General features: G+C 43.7%; 1 protein-coding gene across 1 annotated transcript in view; it reads left to right on the top strand.

Annotated features, from left to right (window-relative positions):
• THOC1 (THO complex 1) overlaps window positions 1–13,478 on the top strand; it is a 34,921-nt gene extending 21,443 nt beyond the window's left edge. The window contains exons 16-21 of the mRNA XM_045006177.1: window positions 830–925; window positions 1,421–1,486; window positions 7,450–7,533; window positions 8,144–8,291; window positions 9,779–9,857; window positions 12,496–13,478. Of these exons, the coding sequence (XP_044862112.1) occupies window positions 830–925; window positions 1,421–1,486; window positions 7,450–7,533; window positions 8,144–8,291; window positions 9,779–9,857; window positions 12,496–12,791 (769 nt within the window). The 3' untranslated portion in view covers window positions 12,792–13,478. The remainder of the gene's footprint in view (window positions 1–829; window positions 926–1,420; window positions 1,487–7,449; window positions 7,534–8,143; window positions 8,292–9,778; window positions 9,858–12,495) is intronic.
• The last annotated feature ends 5,132 nt before the right edge of the window (window positions 13,479–18,610 follow it).

Here is an 18,610-nt window from a genome sequence, read left to right as displayed (position 1 = left end):
TCCCATATGCCCACATCTTGTGGTGTGGATTCCCAGTAATAGGGTCTCTGGCAGTTTGGCTGTAGTGAACATAAAACCTGAGGATCTCTTTGCTGGAGTGTGACGCCTAGGACTCAGTGATGATGAATGAGTGACCTGAAAGAAAACTTCTTCGTTTTGTTGCATACAGCCAGTAAAAGGTCCCCATGCAGTTAAAAAGTGACTAACTGGCATCTTCAGTGGTGAGAACAGCTGGGTCACCACTTGATATGCTGAGGAGGGAATTTGGTAGCACCTTTTCTTTGATTCCACCCATTTGCAGAGATGGGAGAAGAGGTGAGGGAATGAGGAATTTCTAACAAACCACAAAGCTACAAATAATTATAACAAGTCAAATTTTATAACTCCTGAATGTCCTATCTACTTCTCCAGATCCCAGCCAGAGTTTTTGAGTTTAGGTAAGTCTCACCTTGGCTGTCTCAATGGTCTGGGAGTTCCATTCCTTTCTTCCATGGCTTCAGGGGCATTGTGGAGAGGGAACCTGCATCCCCTAGAGGTTGCATGCAGATGACACATACAGTAGGGTAGATCACACATAATATGGACTGCTGGAATAAATGGGAATTATTTCTTTTTGGCAAATTCTGAGATGTCGTTGTCAGTTATCTCATGAATCTGAGGTATCTGACAGGTCCCGAAAAATCCTAATGGCTAATCTTTCCTGTGGAAAGTTTTCATTGAGATTCAGTTAGAAGCTGTTGTCCTCATTTTGGATCTCCAAATACTGTAATTTTGACATTGAAAAAAGTGGTGGTGTTTTTTTTTTGTTTTTTTTTGTTGTTTTACTTAGACCATCAGATTCCAAGCCAACAAGACTTGTGAGAAAGAGGCCAGCTCCAGAGGATTTCCTAGGGAAAGGACCAAACAAAAAAATTCTCATGGGGAAGTATGTTCATTGTTTGTATTGATGACTTGGTGATAAGAAAAGTATGAAATTTTGAGAATGAGCTAAACTACTGAAATATCTCTTCAGAGTACAACAGTGTCTTCTAATTCCTTATTTCATGCCTCCTTTTAATCACCCCCTTTGAAGCTGCTCATGTTCACCATTTTTCTCGGTCACTTGTTGAATCATCTTTCCCTCTTCTGCCTTACATCTTTTCTTAAGATACGCTTTTGTAGAAAAGCCTATGCACATTGATCTTTGCAACACTCCAAGAATCCTTTTTTCCCCCCCTTGTGTATCAAAAGTACATCAGTTATTGACATTATAAACCCAGAACATATCAATTCTATGTTCATCTCATAACTGACATGATTTGTTATAAGGGTCTTTTAGATGAGCAATATTGTAGGAATATTTCTTGTACCTATTTCATTTACCTTGTAGTAAATGATTAATGTGCAGTTTTAACACACACTTTTGTATTCCTTTTTGCAGTGAGGAGCTAACTCGGCTTTGGAATTTATGTCCGGACAACATGGAAGCTTGTAAATCTGAGACTAGGTAAGTAGGAAAAGTACTTCATTACCTACAAGCTAACTTCCTGCACTGTGACTATACGAGATTTTAAAATCAAAGAAACTGTCTAACAGTTTAATAAAACTATTTATGCTGTCAACAATTCTGTTCACTTTAAAAAAAAAAAGTAAAATTCTAACTAAAGGCCACAGTCTGCAGCCCTCTTTCTCACTGAATAGTACATGCTGATGCAAGTAGTCCCATTGCTCTTAATAATTCTGGCAACAGTGGTTGCCAGTCATGGCAGGTGAGGGTTGCAGAATCTGGTTCGAAATGTTTAAGCTGTATTAAAAGTGTAATGCTTAGGGAAATAAAATGAGATGGTGGGGATTTGCTAGCCTGTATGTTTGTAGCATACTTGAGGTGAAGCTGGCTACTATTTCTGGTACTAGGAATAGATCTGTTGCCATGATTTCTCTGTGATTTAACACTCCAGCTGTGCTAAGGCAATGATGTAAAATGCACTCTTCAGTTACTCCTTACAATTGTGCCACTCTCAAGGCCCTCTGTACTGTGCAATTATAAGGCTCTACACCTGACCATATAATTGTCTTTGCTAACATTGCTACATTAATCTATTTTTGTGCAGCATCAGTGGCTAGCCAGGGAGCATGGAGATTGGATGGGGGCAGTAGAGTGTTAGGCAGTGGCTGAGGAGGCCAAAACAAACACAGGGAAAGATGCTTGTGCTGCTCCACTGGAACTTTGCAGAGTCTCTGCTTTCACAGATTGTAGTAGTTCTGCACAAGAGGTGCTTTCTTCAGCTGTGAGGCTTCTAACATGTGCAGGAGGGAGCCTCAGAATCTCTGCCAGGGTGGAGCCATGCTAGCTTGGCTGGGGAGGCTGAAGTGGATTGGCCCTCTGTGTACCAGAAAAGTGCTGCAGATAGAGTAGTGCTTAAAAAATCCAACCCCTTACTCCACATGCATCAGCACATTGATTTCCCCCCCCCCCACCCGCCAAAACCTGAAACAATAAGCCATTTACCATTTATTTTATCATGATGGGCGTGGTTGAGAAGGATGATTGAATGGTTAAGGTACTGGACTGAGACTTTGGGCAAGTCACTTCAGCTCTGTGCCTTAGATGCCCATCTATACACTGGGATAATATTTCTTTTCTCACACCAGTATTCTGTCTATATTGGTAAACTCTGTTGGGTGGAGACTAGTTTTGACTTTGTACTGTACCTAGCATAATCTCAATTGGGACAAAACCCACTTTTCGAAACAAAATCAGTCAGTTTATCTAGATGTCTTCATGACCCAGTACTATAGTGTGTCCTCCCTGCTTCCTTATTGCTCCGTGATATCCACCTCTTCAGGCAAATGTGAAACCTCTCTTGAATGGACCTCGGATAAGGTGCATGTAGATGAGGACTTGATGCCTGATGAATCTTTCTTATGCTGTAATTGTGATACAAGATAATGCACATATCACAATACCCTATAGTTGTAAAGAACATAGTCTCTGAAACAGGAACTAAACTATCCTGATGGTTGTGCATATTCTTAGATGCATCAGGTACTTAAGTTACTCCTGGGGGGATTCTGCACCAACAGATTCAAAATTCTGTGCCAAAAAAATCATAATTTTGCAAAATTCTGCATATTTTATTTGTCAAAATAATGCAGTATAATCACACCAGTTTTAATTATTTTGGTAGTTTAAATAAACTATAATGCAGAAATGTCACAATAACTATTCAGCATTTCCTAAACACATGGAAGTTAAGTTACAAACACTTGGTAACTAATACCCTGCATTCCAGTTATCCTGGATTTTCATTTAAATTACGTAATAGAACAGCGCCAATCCCTCTCCCCTCCCCTCCAAAAATAAAAATAAAATAGAATGTCTTTCTAAATTGCTCAGACTTTCACACATGAAAGTCATACAGTTTTACTAATCATTGTCCTGGACCTGGCTGTGTACTTTGGGAAGTTCATGCTTCTGATTGTCCTGACATTTTATTGACTGCTTAGTAAATGTTTTATTTGCCCTCAGTTTTTTTTTTTTCAAATGGGTAGGTAAAATAAATCCTGAGATGTAATTAACCCCATTGTGACACTGGCACAGGAAAAAGTGAGAGAGCACATAGATCTTCCTGAGGATTCCCTTACTAGGGTGACCAGACGTCCCGATTTTATCGGGACTGTCCCGATATTTGCTTGTTTGTCCCGCGTCCCGACCAATGTTAGGTCGGGACACTGAACAAACAAGCAAAGGCTCTGGAGCCTGGAAGGGCTCGCGCCCTTCCCCGCCCCGACTCCGCCCCCTCCTTCTCCAATTGGATCCCTCCCCAAATCCCCGCCTCTTGCCAAGCACGCCATGCCCAGGAGACGCAGGGGAACGCGGGGCTGGGGTGAGTGTGAGTCCGGCCTGGCCCCGAGCAGGCAGGACGCGGGCACGGTACCTGGAGGAAGATTAGGGGGTGGCCTGCGGGGCCAGGCGGTGGCTGTTCTCCCCACCTGGGCAGCGGGACGTGGGAGCAACTGCTGCTGCAGCTCCCACTGCTGCGGGGGGAGGAAGCGGCCAAGCATGTGGCGCCCGGGCCCGAACCCCCCGAGCCCGGGCCTGCTGCGGGGACCCAGCAGCGCACACGCTGCGCCCAGCTGCTGGCCAGTTGCGTCTGGGCTGGCTGCCCAGCTGGTGCAATCCCGGGGCGGAGGCATCGGCAGCCCAGCCCCGTTCGTTCCCCTGTGGGACCCGAGCGGGATGGGGGGGCTGGGGCCTGCTGCCCCCACTCCGGGGCCACCCGCGGGATTGCACCAGCTGGGCAGCCAGCCCAGACGCGACTGGCCAGGGGCTGGGTATGCGCAGCGTGCGCGCTGGGTCCCCGCAGCAGGCCCGGGCTCGGGGGGTTCGTGGGCACAAGAGCCGCAGCTGCCAAGCTTGGCCAGCGGCCGCTTCCTCCCCCCGCGGATGAGAGCAGCCGCTGCTGCAGCTCCCACAAGTCCCGCTGCCCAGGTGGGGAGAACAGCCGCCGCCGCCTGGCCCCGCAGGCCACTCCCTACTCTCCCTATAGGTACCGCGCCCGAGTCCTGCCTGCTCGGGGCCAGGCCGTACTCACACTCACCATGGCCCCGCGCTCCCCTGAGTCTCCTGGGCCTCCCTCCAGCGCTTGTGGAGGGAGGAGGAATCGGGGGTGGGGGATTTATTTATTTTTTGCTCTGCTGCCATTTTTTCCCCCTCTGTCCCCGCACCGCGCGCGCCCGCCCCCCCGCGTCCCGATATTTGACCTGGGTGATCTGGTCACCCTATCCCTTATTGTCATTTATAATAAGGCTCATTTACATCACTCTAGCAATGTAGGGGCCTTACAACTTTCACAGGTTTTATGCTCCTGGGGATATTGATTGAATAGGGGAACAGTTAACTAACAATTAGAACATTTAACAATGTTACTACACAGTCAGGCTGCTAGGGGGAGGGATAGCTCAGTGGTTTGAGCATTGGCCTGCTAAACCCAGGGTTGTGAGTTCAATCCTTGAGGAGGCCACTTAGGGATCAGGGGCAAAAATTGGTCCTGCTAGTGAAGGCAGGGGGCTGGACTCAATGACCTTTCGAGGTCCCTTCCAGTTCTAGGAGATTGGTATATCTCCAATTATTACTATTACTTTTTTATTACATTTCTGCCTCTAGCCTGCCACTTATATAATAAGCCCTACCCTTCCACGCCAGGGAGCTGCAGTCCCAAGAGAGAGGGGCAGAGTCTGTTTCTTTCTCTCTCTTGTTGGTATGCATGTATGCCCAGGCCCGTTTCCTCCCCTCAGTGATTAACCATGCAGGCATGCATGCCCAGCCCCCATCTCTGAGGCTACTCCAAGCATGCCAGAACAGATGTGCTGCTGGGGAAGAGGCATGTCCCCCCAGCAGATTTTTTTTTTGAGGGGGGGGGTTCTGCACAGGGGGCACAGAAAACTGTGCACCATATTCTGTCAGGAGTATTAAGTGCAGATTTGAATATCCAGTAGAAGTAGCTGCTGACTATTGCAATAACAGTAACACTGCAGCTAACAAAAGGGTCTATGATAGCTTTATTTATAAGTCAGTATCTGTAGTTAAGTAATTTTGCGATCCTCTAAGTCTTCAGGAGTATGTTGATTTCTTTTTAACTTAAATGTACAGTAATTATCTCATGTGCCACACTGCAAGTGAAGGAAAAACAAGCAAAACCATACTTACTGAAATGTTCAACCAGGAGTGGGATCCATCAGCATGGGAATAACATGTTAAGTATAAGCAGCAAAGAGTCCTGTGGCACCTTGTAGACTAACAGATGTATTGGAGTGTAGACGGGCCAGACTCACCCCTGCGGCACCTCCTGCTGGTGACTTCCAGGAATTAGCTCAGTTTCCAGCCAGGAGCGCCCTCTGCAGGCAGGTGATCTGCCTGACCTTTTGGCCCCGGTGCCCCTCACAGGACCCTGGTGCCCTTTTAACTGGGTCTCCCCCTCCCAGGGGAATCCCCATTATCCCCACTTTGCCTCTGTATTGGCTACTGCCCAGTCTCCATCTAGCCCCTGTTCACTGGGGCAGACTGCAGTATCAGCCACTCATCATGGGCAAAGGGGTTTGGACCTGCTGCCTTGTCTACCCCTGGGCCACCCCCTGCAATCCCCAATATCTCTTGGCCTTATGCTAGGCCACAGCCTGGGGCTTTCCAGGCAGGAGCTCCCCAGCTCCTCTGCCTTTCCCCAGCCCTGCTCCACTCTAGGTACCGTGTCTAGCTCCCTGCAGCCAGGCCCTTCTCCCTCTACAGGCAGAGGGAGACTGTTTGTTCCTGGCTTCCCTGGCTTTTTTATACAGGCCGGGTGTGGCCCAGCTGCAGCTGTTTCCCCAATCAGCCCAGCTTTTAGAGCTGGGCTTTCAAGCCCTGCCAGGCCGCTTTTTAAACCCCTCAGGGCAGGAGCGGATAACCAACCCACTACATGGAGCATGAGCTTTCGTGGGTGAATACATGCATCCGATGAAGTGGGTATTCACTCACGAAAGCTCATGCTCCAATACGTCTGTTAGTCTATAAGGTGCCACAGGATTCTTTGCTGCTTTTACAGATCCAGACTAACACGGCTACCCCTCTGATGTTAAGTATAGTATAAAATGTCTAAAATTTTTCCTCTAAAATCAGTGGCCAGAAATAAACTGAATGGAAGGGAAATATGCGGCCCATATAAAACACTTTGTTGTTCTGTGATTAGCAGATGAGGTGGTAAGGACCTGTGCTTTCCCTACTCAGTTTCACCCAGGTTGCACAAAACTAACAACCTTTGTTGACTCCTATATCTGCCTGGCCCTTCTTGATATGATCAGCCATGCCTCCACTCTCTCTCTTCTTCAGACCTCTCTTCAAAACACACTTCTCTCATGCAATCTGTGCATCCTAGTCTTTCCCTCATAATACTCGTAATTTAAATAATAATCAGTATTTTTACAAAATCTTGAAGACTCATGCATATTAGTAATCAAAGCAACCATGTAATCTTATTACTGTATCTCTTGCCCTCCCACTCAATATGTACTATATCTCCTTATGTCATATGTTAATTTAGAGTTTGGTTCAGCAGAACACTTAACTACGTGACTATTCCCATCCCTATCTAGTAAAGCATTTAAGCATGTGCTTAAGTCCTATTTGAAGTCAGTGCTTTTCTGAATCAGGGCCTAGACTGTAAGCTCTTCAGGGCAGGGATTCTGTCTTTATTGTCTTGTATGGTGCTGAACTGATAGATCATGTTACACCTCTGTTGCATTTTAGTGATGGAGCAGTAGTTCATGTCTTAGCAACATTAGCAATGCATAGATAAACTTGATCTGTCACTTCAGTGCAGTGTCCAAATCAGGACATCTATCACTGCCTCATAAGGAAGACTGAAGTATGCATGAATTAATTGGAGGGATAAATAGAGATTAGTCAGAGTATCAAAACTCTGATTTATTTCATAGGGAATATATGCCAACACTGGAGGAGTTCTTTGAAGAGGCTATTGAGCAGGCAGATCCTGAAAACATGGTTGAAAATGAATATAAGTGAGTAGATTTTATTTTATTCTTAATTTGTGTCCCTCTTTTTAACGTTTGCTTGAGTCACTGAAGTAAAGAATCTGTTCTCTGGACTATTGATGTCTCCACAGGTCTGAACGTCTGTCCTGAAGGCTAGTAAGCTTGGACAGCATGACATTAGTTGAGAAATGAGACCCTTTTTTTTTTTCTGTCTTGAACTGATAGACTTGGTAGAATTTGTTTTTTGTAGTTTTGACAAAAAGTATCAATGTTTGTTTTTAAAGCATTTTTTAATTTTTGTCAATTTAAATTTTCAAACTTTTTTGCAAAATTATGGATTTTAATTATTATTCTTTTTTAAATGCTTATTTAAAGTTTCACAGTTGTGGGAAATTGAGGGGGGTCAGACAGTTGGGGTATTAGACAATTACATAATGACAATAGATGTTGGGCTTCAAAAAGTTAAAGCTTTGCAATCATTAAAACACAAATTGTCAACATCACATATCAAAATATACAAAGTAAATCTCCTTAAATCAAATGCTAATAAGTTCTCTAGCTGCATTTTTCTTTCTTTGCCTTCAAAACCCTATGTATAGATGATGAACATGTAACTAACACTGCTTGTCTTTTATAGGGCTGTGAACAATTCTAATTATGGCTGGAGAGCATTAAGATTACTAGCACGCAGAAGTCCCCACTTCTTCCAGCCAACCAATCAACAATTTAAGAGTTTACCAGAATACTTAGAAAACATGGTAATCAAATTAGCCAAGGAGTTGCCTGTAAGTAATATTTCCTGGTACTTATATCAAATTATGCTAACTGACCTACTGATGGTCTCTTATGCTGCAGAATGGTAAATTACGATCATATATATGGTTTGGTTCATGGCAAAAGAATTATATTCATGCATATGGTTGTGTGCTAAAATAAAAACTGCAAATAAAACTGGTATTATACATTAAGACCCTGCTGATGTTAGACTTTGGAACAGATTTGATTTGCTGTCATGTGCTTAAAATTTTGGCTTGTTAGAGAAACTAATTATGACTCTCTCTTAAAATATTTGCAGAAACATTCAGCTTTCATGTGTTGTAGGCAGGGCCGCCCAGAGGATTCAGGGGGCCTGGGGCAGGGCCGGGTCTTCGGCGGCCGGTCCCTCTCGGCGGGAAGGACCCGCCCCCAAAAAATGAAGCGGCGGCAGTAGAGCAGCCTAAGTGCCGTGATCGTGGCTTTTTTTTTTCCCCCCCCACTGCTTGCAGCGCTTGTACTCATCGGGAGCGACTCGCGGAGCCCCTGTGGGGCCTGGGGCAAATTGCCCCACTTGCTGCACCTCCCCCCGCCCCCGGGGCAGCCCTGGTTGTAGGGTCAGTTTGTCTTAGGCGTGTTAAAGGGGACCTTAAAAGGAACAAGAGAAATGTTAGGTTTGTGCCCTTTTTATTTTCATTGTTATATGAAGAAGGCCTGAAAGGTTAGGTGGGATTTTTCGTTTTTTAAATCTGCTTTTTTTAATCCCTTAGAAATATCAAGATTGTGGTGTTTGTCATCAGTCTTGGAGGATCCATACTTGTGTTTGGGAGTTTTCTTATTCCTAACCTGAAGACGAAGAGAGAGGAAACTCAGTTCTTAATAAAAAGCTTTTTTTCAGCATGTTCAGTCATTTGAATTAACCAGTTGTTAAATTGTTTTTAACACTCAGTAAACATCGCATTCCTTTCAATCATGTTTCACTTGGCATAGTTACTCTGTCATCCTACTAGTTGTATAGTCATCTATCTGGTCCTACAGCAAAAAATTTCAAATGTTGAACAAGCAGGAACCTTTTTTTAATCCTCTCAGGCTTTTTATCCATCAAAAAAGGCCATAAGCTCAATATTTTTTCCATTGGATGCCACCATCGGCTAATGAACGGGAAAATGGGCAGGAGAGTGGGGAACAGGGTTTGGAAAAAACAAGCAGCACTGAATATCCCATAGTATCATAGCTCATAGTGGAATGATTAGTTTCTCCTACAGTGAGCACGTTCCAGGCAAGCTTTTGTTTTCTTGAAAAGAGCAGGAGATTCTCCTGTGACCAGGCCAGTAGTATTTTGTTGTTGCTGCTGCTGTTAGGGTTTTCGGCTACAGAAGTATAATGTGTGGGGTTTTTTGTACACAAATGTCTTGTCAAATTGTCTATTCTAGCAGGCATGTCAGGGACCATCATGCAGCTATAACATTTTTTTTTAAACACAAAAGCCATCAAGTGATATTTAAGTCTCTCATTATAGCCTCCTTCTGAAGAAATAAAAACAGGAGAGGATGAAGATGAGGAAGATAATGATGCTTTATTAAAGGAAAACAATGAAAGTAAGTTTTTTACTTTTTTTTTTTTCAGTTTCACTCTTGATCCATATTTAGAAGGTGTGTTTTTTTTATCATGCTTTTTCCCCAAGGTCATCTGTCCTGTTTCACCTTCTGCTTCTCACCTGTCAGCATTTAGCACCAATGCTCATATTGAAAGTGACAGACAGCACCATATCAAGTCCCACAAAGCTAGCAGTTACTTGGATATCCCCGACCCCTGCATCACTGAAAGCGTTCCGCTCCTCAGAGTTGGGTGCAACTTGAAATGTGTGAACACATAATTAGCAATCTCTCCCAATGTTCCTCTTGGGTAGGGTGTGTTTACTGTGTAACTAGATGTTAAAAGCCAAAAGTATGGCACAGTTATGTGAAATGCTTTCTCTGAATTCTCTGCCTCTATTTTGTAACTACAAGTTACATTGCCCCGGGATAGTGTTTACTTATAGACCTTAAATATCCTATGCAGTGCTTCCAATAATAGTAGTATATAACCTGTCTCCAAGATCACTGAGATCTTTCTTCAGCTAAATGTCTCAGATGCAGAAATTTCTCTGTGACAGAGCATTCTTCCTGATAACGCCACCTTTTTTTTTTCCTTTCCATTAGTCAGACTTCTCATTTGCCTCTTGCCCATAATCCTGGCATATTCTTACTCTGATCTCTCCTCCCTTATGTGAGTGAATCTGCCTATCTTCATCCTTATCCATGCAATCCTCTCATTCCAGCTTTTTCCTGTATGGTCTTTCACTAGCTGAGCTTTCCAGTATCCATGTGATGCATGTGACGTGTGCTGCTTGGAGTTGCATGTGATTTCATTCCCATCCCCAGACACCCCTGCTGGCTCCCCATTCACTTCAGGATCTAATTAAAAAACATCTTTCCTTGTTTTTAAAACCTTTCATGGTTCTCTGTGTATCTACTCCACTGCCTTCTTTCATCTAGCACTTGTAGAAGGGAAGAGAGGACAATCTTGTTACTTTGGGTGCAAGAGCCTTCTCCTCTTCAATTTAACAATACCTGGAACAGCCTTCACAGTTCCATTTTGTTGACTTTCCATCTCCTTTTAAAGTAAAGATGAGATGGCTGTGGTCTGATGCAGTATATGCATGCTCTGCCTCTGAGCAATAATGGAAATGTTCTGTTTGCTTTTGTCCCATGCTGTTCATGGACTTCAATTCCTAACCCTTGATGTAATGGTTTTAGATTTTTGTGAAATGTCCTATAAATGAGTGGGACTGATAAGCAGTGGAGAGAGTTAGAAACATTCAGAACATGCCAATTGGCTCTCGAAGCTGGGTGAGGAGAGACACATTGATGCAGAACATTATCCAACTCCTTGTATAGGTAACTTCATCCATTTGCTGTTTTTTGGAAATGTTATAAACATGGTCAGCAGAGCACATAGACGACAAGCAGTAATACACTACAAGTTTGTAAACTCACTTGTATAATCACCAAATGTTTGTCTTCTCGGCAAGACACAAAGGTCAGTGTTATTATCTTGATGCCAAACGTTTAACTAAGAAAAAAGATTTGCTTTTTAATTGTATAAATTAACTGCTGTATAATCCAGTGCAGGCTGCACTGTAAGCAGGAAGACCAGAGTTTTCATTCCCTCTGTGCTTTTAGTTATACAATTAGAGGGAAGCAAATTTTGTTTTTCACAAACTCAAACAAGTTAAACTAGGCTAGCTCTGCTTGATTTTAACTAACCTAAACCTTCCCAGATGTAGTGAAATTCCAGTTACAATTTTAGATTTTAAGGCTCCTATCGACCTAAGTATTGAAAATTGCATTGGCTTGTAAGAATAGACTTCTTACACTCAGCAATGGAAACAGTTGCTTCTGATTAACCTAAGGATATAGTAGCTGTACCAGATTGGACTAGTGGTTTAGAAACCCTCATAGTGGACAGTCTTTCAATAATACATCTATGGGGGGAGTTTCTCTTACTCAGGCATTGATTGGATTACATAAAATTGACGGCTGACCGTTTTTGCGTAGGGTTTAAAGGACTGTTTCAGAGCATAAATACAAAATAAGATGCTTAGCTAAAATGGGTAAAACAGTCAGAGTCTCTTTATAAATACAGTAGAACCTCAAAGGTATGAACTCCAGAGTTAGACTTACCCGTCAATCAGGCAGCAGCGCAGACTTTTTTTTTTTTTCTTTTTTAAAAGGCAAATTCAGTACTGCCTCAGAGCTTTTAGCCACAGGGGGTTGGGGCTGCGGACACTGGGACTCAGGGCTTTACACTGGGAAGGGGGGGAGGGGTGGTGCTGGGGCTCAGGGCTACAGCCCCATGGCTCTGTTCCCAAGGTTTCAGTGCTCCCTCTGTAGCTGAGGCCCCCACCTGCTGAAGCCAGAAGCATACCCAGCACCCTCCGCAAGACTGAACCCGGGAACCCGAGCACTCCTCCCAAATCTAAAGCACTGAGCCCCAGTCCTCCCGTGGGGTAGAGGCCTGAGCCCTCTGTGGAGCCCTGTCCCCCCTGCAGCTGCAGCTCCAACCCCTGTGTGGCTGAAATCCATAACTCTGAGGTTTTGCTGTAATAGGTTTAAAACTTAGCAGATCGCAAGGAATGTGGAGTGCTGCATCATCCTGAGGATATAACCTTACTCTTTCTGTGTGTGTGTTCAGGTCCAGATGTACAACGAGACAAACCCGTGACAGGGGGACAAATTGAATCATTTGCTAACAAACTTGGAGAACAATGGAAGACTCTGGCCCCCTACTTGGAAATGAAGGACTCTGATATAAGACAGATTGAGTCCGATAGTGAGGATGTGAAGATGAGAGCTAAGCAGCTGCTGGTTGCCTGGCAGGATCAAGAGGGGATACATGCAACACCTGAGAATCTGATTACTGCAATGAACAAAGCTGGATTAAGTGACCTTGCAGAAAGCCTAACTAACGACACTGAAAACAGTAGTTAATTTATTTCAGATTGCAACTTTTTTATTAAAACAATTGATTATTGTTGCTAGGTAACAGATCTAACATTTTGATAGGGCAGCTTTATGTTTAGTAAACAAATAAAACCTTTCTATAACATTTAGTTTTCTAGAGTTCCCGAGAAGGATTAGTAACAGTGATCCAGAAATAGCAACCCAGGCATCATCCTTAAATTATGAAAATGTAAAAGGGGAGAGCCATGGTTCAGTGGAGTTTTCTGTGACACACACTGTAATAGTTTAATGGCTTGCTGTTTTAGCGCCAGGGCCATGTTTTGCTGACAAGGGTGTCGAAGGCCTGTGTGTAAAGCGCACTATCTTTGTACTTGCTTACATGTAACTCGGGTTAAATATGGGTAAGATGACATGACTCCTAATTAGTTATTTGGTTGCACGTGCAAATGTTGGGGTGGAATTGTATGCAGGCCTCTGGCTTCCCTTCCTGAAAACTTGACTGTCAATGTTGACTCAAATCAAGTTGGGGGGTTGGGAGGTGGGGAAGTGTTGCTAATAATCCAGTGAGTAGCCTCCCTGCTGAGGGATGTTGGTTTAGCTGGTGTCAGCAGTAAAGCAGTGTCCTGAGAACTGTTCTGTTCTGTTTTCCAGTGCTGTTTGGATTAGGCATATATTTGAGTTATTGACTCTAATCCAGTAAAAAATCCCAAGTGACTTTTTTTTTTAATTATTTATTTTTAGGAATAGGGTTGTTAAGTGAATTTTAGGTAGTCAGGTAACCTATGATGTAACATGGATGAGGTATTAGTCTATCCTGGTCTGTTGTAGAGCGTTGCTGAGTGCTAGTTTAAGCTTCCTTCTTCAAATTTAGGGATGGCTGCAGCCTTTCTGTATATAGTTTATTTTAAAAAAAATTATTTCAGGAGCTTTTGATGTTGTAAAGTAGGTTCTAGCCAAGTACTACAGTAAAATCAGGGAGTTTCTCCATGTAGAGTTTGCTTTATTAATTGAAGTGCATCAATCGTTGGATGCCTAAAGCTTTTTGAGTATTCATTGGATTTTTGCAAAACTCTCTCTATTCTAGTTGCAAATTCATGCCTCTAAATTTCTACAGATGCTCGCCAATGACTGCGCAGCCTACCACAGAAACATTTTAAATGTTTCTGTAAGCGTTTCTCTCAGTGGTATTAGATTAATTCGTTCCACTGCTGAAAACTAACAGATCAGCCATATATCCTGGCCTGGGAAGCCACGGCCATTAGGACCCTTGAAGCAGGACTAGCAGCCATAAGGAGGAAAGAGTCCTTTAAAAAGCTGGGAAGGTGTCAAGCTACTGTGGCCCCAAACCTGACTTCACTGGCACCAGATTGGGGGGCGGGGGAGGGGGGGACTCTTGAAAAGAAAACTCCATCCTTCCTTCCCCAGCCCAGCAGTACTTTTGGGGTGGGACACAGACTGTTTCTTTGTGGGTGGAGCAAGGTAGTGGGAAGTTCTACTAGGTAGTTCTTGCCTGCAGAGCCAGTCATTCTGCGCTCCCCCCCCCCCACCCTGCCCCATTGTTTTCAACCTCTAAGGAGTTTTGTCCTCATTGTATGATTAGGAGCCCCATTTAAAGGAGTGTTTCTGTCTGATGTAGGTGGTTTTATGGAGAAGATTGATCTTGTATTCTGTGATAGAGGAAATACCTGAACAGGGTCTGGGAAATGGACATTTTGGAGGAAAGGAGTCAGACAGCAGGAACTACTTTTTCCGCACAGTGTGACTGGATTGCAGAACTCTGTGCCACAGGATGTCAATTGAGAATATAACCAGAGTCAAAGGGGGACTGGACATTTCTGGGGATAACAAGACTATCCAGCAATAGTACATGCTAAAAACTTTTATATCCCTTCAAAAAAAAATAACCCAAAACCACCACCTTCTGCAAAATCAACCCTGACTTTTAAGGGGATGAGACTTCATATCTGCATACTGCAGCATTTGTTACTTTCAGGGAGGTGCATCTGATGCTTGCTGCTGTCAAAGACAAGATTGGCTCAGGCCTGTGGTCCATCAAGTGCAGTTGTCTTACTGGTTACGGGACTGTGATTTGGGTAAAATATTAAGGGATTATTTGCTTTAGGGGTAATCCATTTGAATGTGTGACAGGGTGTTGGGAACATATTTCAAGGCAGATGTTAGATGCTGTTGGAAGATGTTGTGGAGGGGCAAGGAGCTTATCTCATTTGTCAGGGAAGTAAGAGCTGTGAAACAGGAGCATTGTCCTACAGCCCAGCATCTCCCACAAGTCTGAACATCTGGGTTGCTCTCCTCTCATGGAAGCAGGTGAGCTTTTTGACACTGGATGGCTTGGCCATGATCCCTCTGCCCCCCCCCCCCCCGGCAGTAGAGAGTGGCAGTTTCCTTTCCTCCCCCTTTGCAGTGTTCTTCCTCAGCATTTCTCCTCCTCCCTAGGTCTGTTAACCCTTTGGGGGTTTAACCCTCCCTGCAGTGTCTCCCTGTTGGCTCCTCTGCACCTTATCCAGGCAGTGCTCTGTGTGAGGCAACCATCCTAGGCATGGCAGATGAGTTATATCCTGCCTGCATCCAGCCTTCCATACCTAACTCTGTTAGGTCCCTGGGCTGTGAGTCAGACAGGCAGCAGGGGTCCCCTACCCACCAAAGCAGTCACAACTCCAATGGGGGAATGATGGACCAGGAGCCTCAGTGCAGAGCAGAGGGGCTCCAAAAATAAGCAGGACAGTGAGCACTAGCCTCACGGCATAAGAACGGCTGTACCGGGTCAGACCAAAGGTCCATCTAGCCCAGTATCTGTCTACCAACAGTGGCCAGTGCCTGGTGCCCCAGGGGGAGTGAACCTAACAGGCAATGATCAAGTGATCTCTCTCCTGCCATCCATCTCCATCCTCTGACAAACAGAGGCTAGGGACACCATTCCTTACCCATCCTGGCTAATAGCCATTTATGGACTTAACCACCATGAATTTATCCAGTTCTCTTTTAAACGCTGTTATAGTCCTAGCCTTCACAACCTCCTCAGGTAAGGAGTTCCACAAGTTGACTGTGCGCTGCGTGAAGAACTTCCTTTTGTTTTAAACCTGCTGCCTATTAATTTCATTTGGTGACCCCTAGTTCTTGTATTATGGGAATAAGTAAATAACTTTTCCTTATCCACTTTTTCCCCATCACTCATGATTTTATATACTTCTATCATTTCCCCCCTTAGTCTCCCTCTTTTCCAAGCTGAAGAGTCCTAGCCTCTTTAATCTTTCCTTATATGGGACCCTCTCCAAACCCCTAATCATTTTAGTTGCCCTTTTCTGAACCTTTTCTAGTGCCAGTATATCTTTTTTGAGAGGAGGAGACCACATCTGTACACAGTATTTGAGATGTGGGTGTACCATGGATTTATATAAGAGCAATAATATATTCTCAGTCTTATTCTCTATCCCCTTTTTAATAATTCCTAACATCCTGTTTACTTTTTTGACCGCCTCTGCACACTGCGTGGACATCTTCAGAGAACTGTCCATGATGACTCCAGGATCTTTTTCCTGATTAGTTGTAGCTAAATTAGCCCCCATCATATTGTACGTATAGTTGGGGTTATTTTTTCCAATGTGCATTACTTTACATTTATCCACATTAAATTTCATTTGCCATTTTGTTGCCCAATCACTTTGTGAGATCTTTTTGAAGTTCTTCACAGTCTGCTTTGCTCTTAACTATCTTGAGCAGTTTAGTATCATCCTGCAAACTTTGCCACCTCACTGTTTACCCTGTTCCAGATCATTTATGAATAAATTGAATAGGATTGGTCCTAGGACTGACCCTTAGGGAACACCACTAGTTACCCCTCTCCATTCTGAGAATTTACCATTAATTCCTACCCTTTGTTCCCTGTCTTTTAACCAGTTCTCAATCCATGAAAGGACCTTCCCTTTTATCCCATGACAGCTTAATTTACGTAAGAGCCTTTGCTGAGGGACCTTGTCAAAGGCTTTCTGGAAATCTAAGTACACTATGTCCACCGGATCCCCCTTGTCCACATGTTTGTTGACCCCTTCAAAGAACTCTAATAGATTAGTAAGACACGATTTCCCTTTACAGGAACCATGTTGACTATTGCTCAACAGTTTGTTTTTCTATGTGTCTGACAATTTTATTCTTAACGATTGTTTTGACTAATTTGCCCGGTACTGATGTTAGACTTACTGGTCTGTAATTGCCGGGATCACCTCTAGAGCCCTTTTTAAATATTGGTGTTACATTAGCTAACTTCTGGTCATTGGGTACAGAAGCTGATTTAAAGGATAGGTTACAAACTTTAGTTAATAGTTCCGCACCTTCACATTTGAGTTCTTTCAGAACTCTTGGGTGAATGCCATCTGGTCCCGGTGACTTGTTAATGTTGAGTTTATCAATTAATTCCAAAATCTCCTCTAGTGACACTTCAATCTGTGACAGTTCCTCAGATTTGTCACCTACAAAAGCCAGCTCAGGTTTGGGAATCTCCCTAACATCCTCAGCTGTGAACACTGAAGCAAAGAATCCATTTAGTTTCTCTGCAATGACTTTATCATCTTTAAGCGCTCCTTTTGTATCTCGATCATCAAGGGGCCCCGCTGGTTGTTTAGCAGGCTTCCTGCTTCTGATGTACTTAAACATTTTGTTATTACCTTTGGAGTTTTCGGCTAGCTGTTCTTACTAGTTCGTATTCCAAGGAGTGTTTAATATGAAGGCTTGAAGATGGGATTCCTCTACGCACTTCAAGCAGGATTGGTGCAGGTCGCCCTTTGGCATTGGCTTTTGGCAGACCCTACACAGCATTAAACCTCTGGGACCAAGGCATGCCTTGGGCAGGAGAAGGGATCCCCGACTAACAAGGGGGTTCAAGTACTACACTAAACTACAAACTAATAAAACTACTTGGAGCTAGAATACGAGTACAGTAGGGGATCATTCAAAAAGGGGAGAAGAGACCGCTCTGAGGACAGTCACTGGTGGTAAGAAGGAATGAGAGGCGGCAAGTCAGCAGAGCCCTGTATGTAGCACTATGAAGGCGCAACTTGAGGGGTGCCTGAGCCAACCCGCCGGGTACTGCTAGAGGAAAAAAACCTTCCAGCAACTGTGCACATCTACTTGGAATTGAGAGGAGCAAGCACTCAAAGAACTTAATGTTCTTTTAATGTGTGGGGAGTGTTAAATTTAAGCAAGTGATAAATCATGCATTCAGAAGTTAAGAAATACCAGAATTACGGTTGCCTGTCCCTGCTATAAATGCCTTATAATAATTCTTAAATACATCACTGCTTTTTTTTGTTGTTCTTGCAACAGTGGTCAAGGAACAGTTGAGGCTTGTGTAGTGAATGTATCTGGCTGTAGGACCCTGGCTCATTTACTTTAGAAATTTGAAAGTACGTAAAAAATGGGGTAGGACTATGCAGGCAGAGCAAGGTTGGTCTTGCAGTTAAGTAGTTGAATGCCACTGGAGAACTTGATTCTGTGTATGACGAAGATATAAATGGTTTTTCTATCAAAATTTTCATAGGTGGTCACTTTGTTCTTTCTGGGTGCACAGCTTCAGACAGCAAAGGCCTGATATTTCAAAGTGTGAAGCATTCAGAACTGCAGCTGAAGTTGTGGATACTCCGTGTGGTATGGAGGAATGAGCACAGGCTTGAGTAAGGAGGTCCTGTTCTCTGTGGGCTCAAATAACTTATGTCTGCAACAAAGCAGACCCCCCCCTTTAGCAGACTGAACTAAAGCAGAAAAATAAAAAGCCTTAATTCCCAAAAGTGCCCGTTAAGACACACCTACATGTCTTTTTTTGAATATTTAGCTTT

Source organism: Mauremys mutica, chromosome 2 (genome assembly GCF_020497125.1).
Source record: "Mauremys mutica isolate MM-2020 ecotype Southern chromosome 2, ASM2049712v1, whole genome shotgun sequence".
Taxonomy (NCBI): Eukaryota; Metazoa; Chordata; order Testudines; family Geoemydidae; genus Mauremys; species Mauremys mutica.
This window is presented reverse-complemented; position numbering and strand designations above follow the sequence as displayed.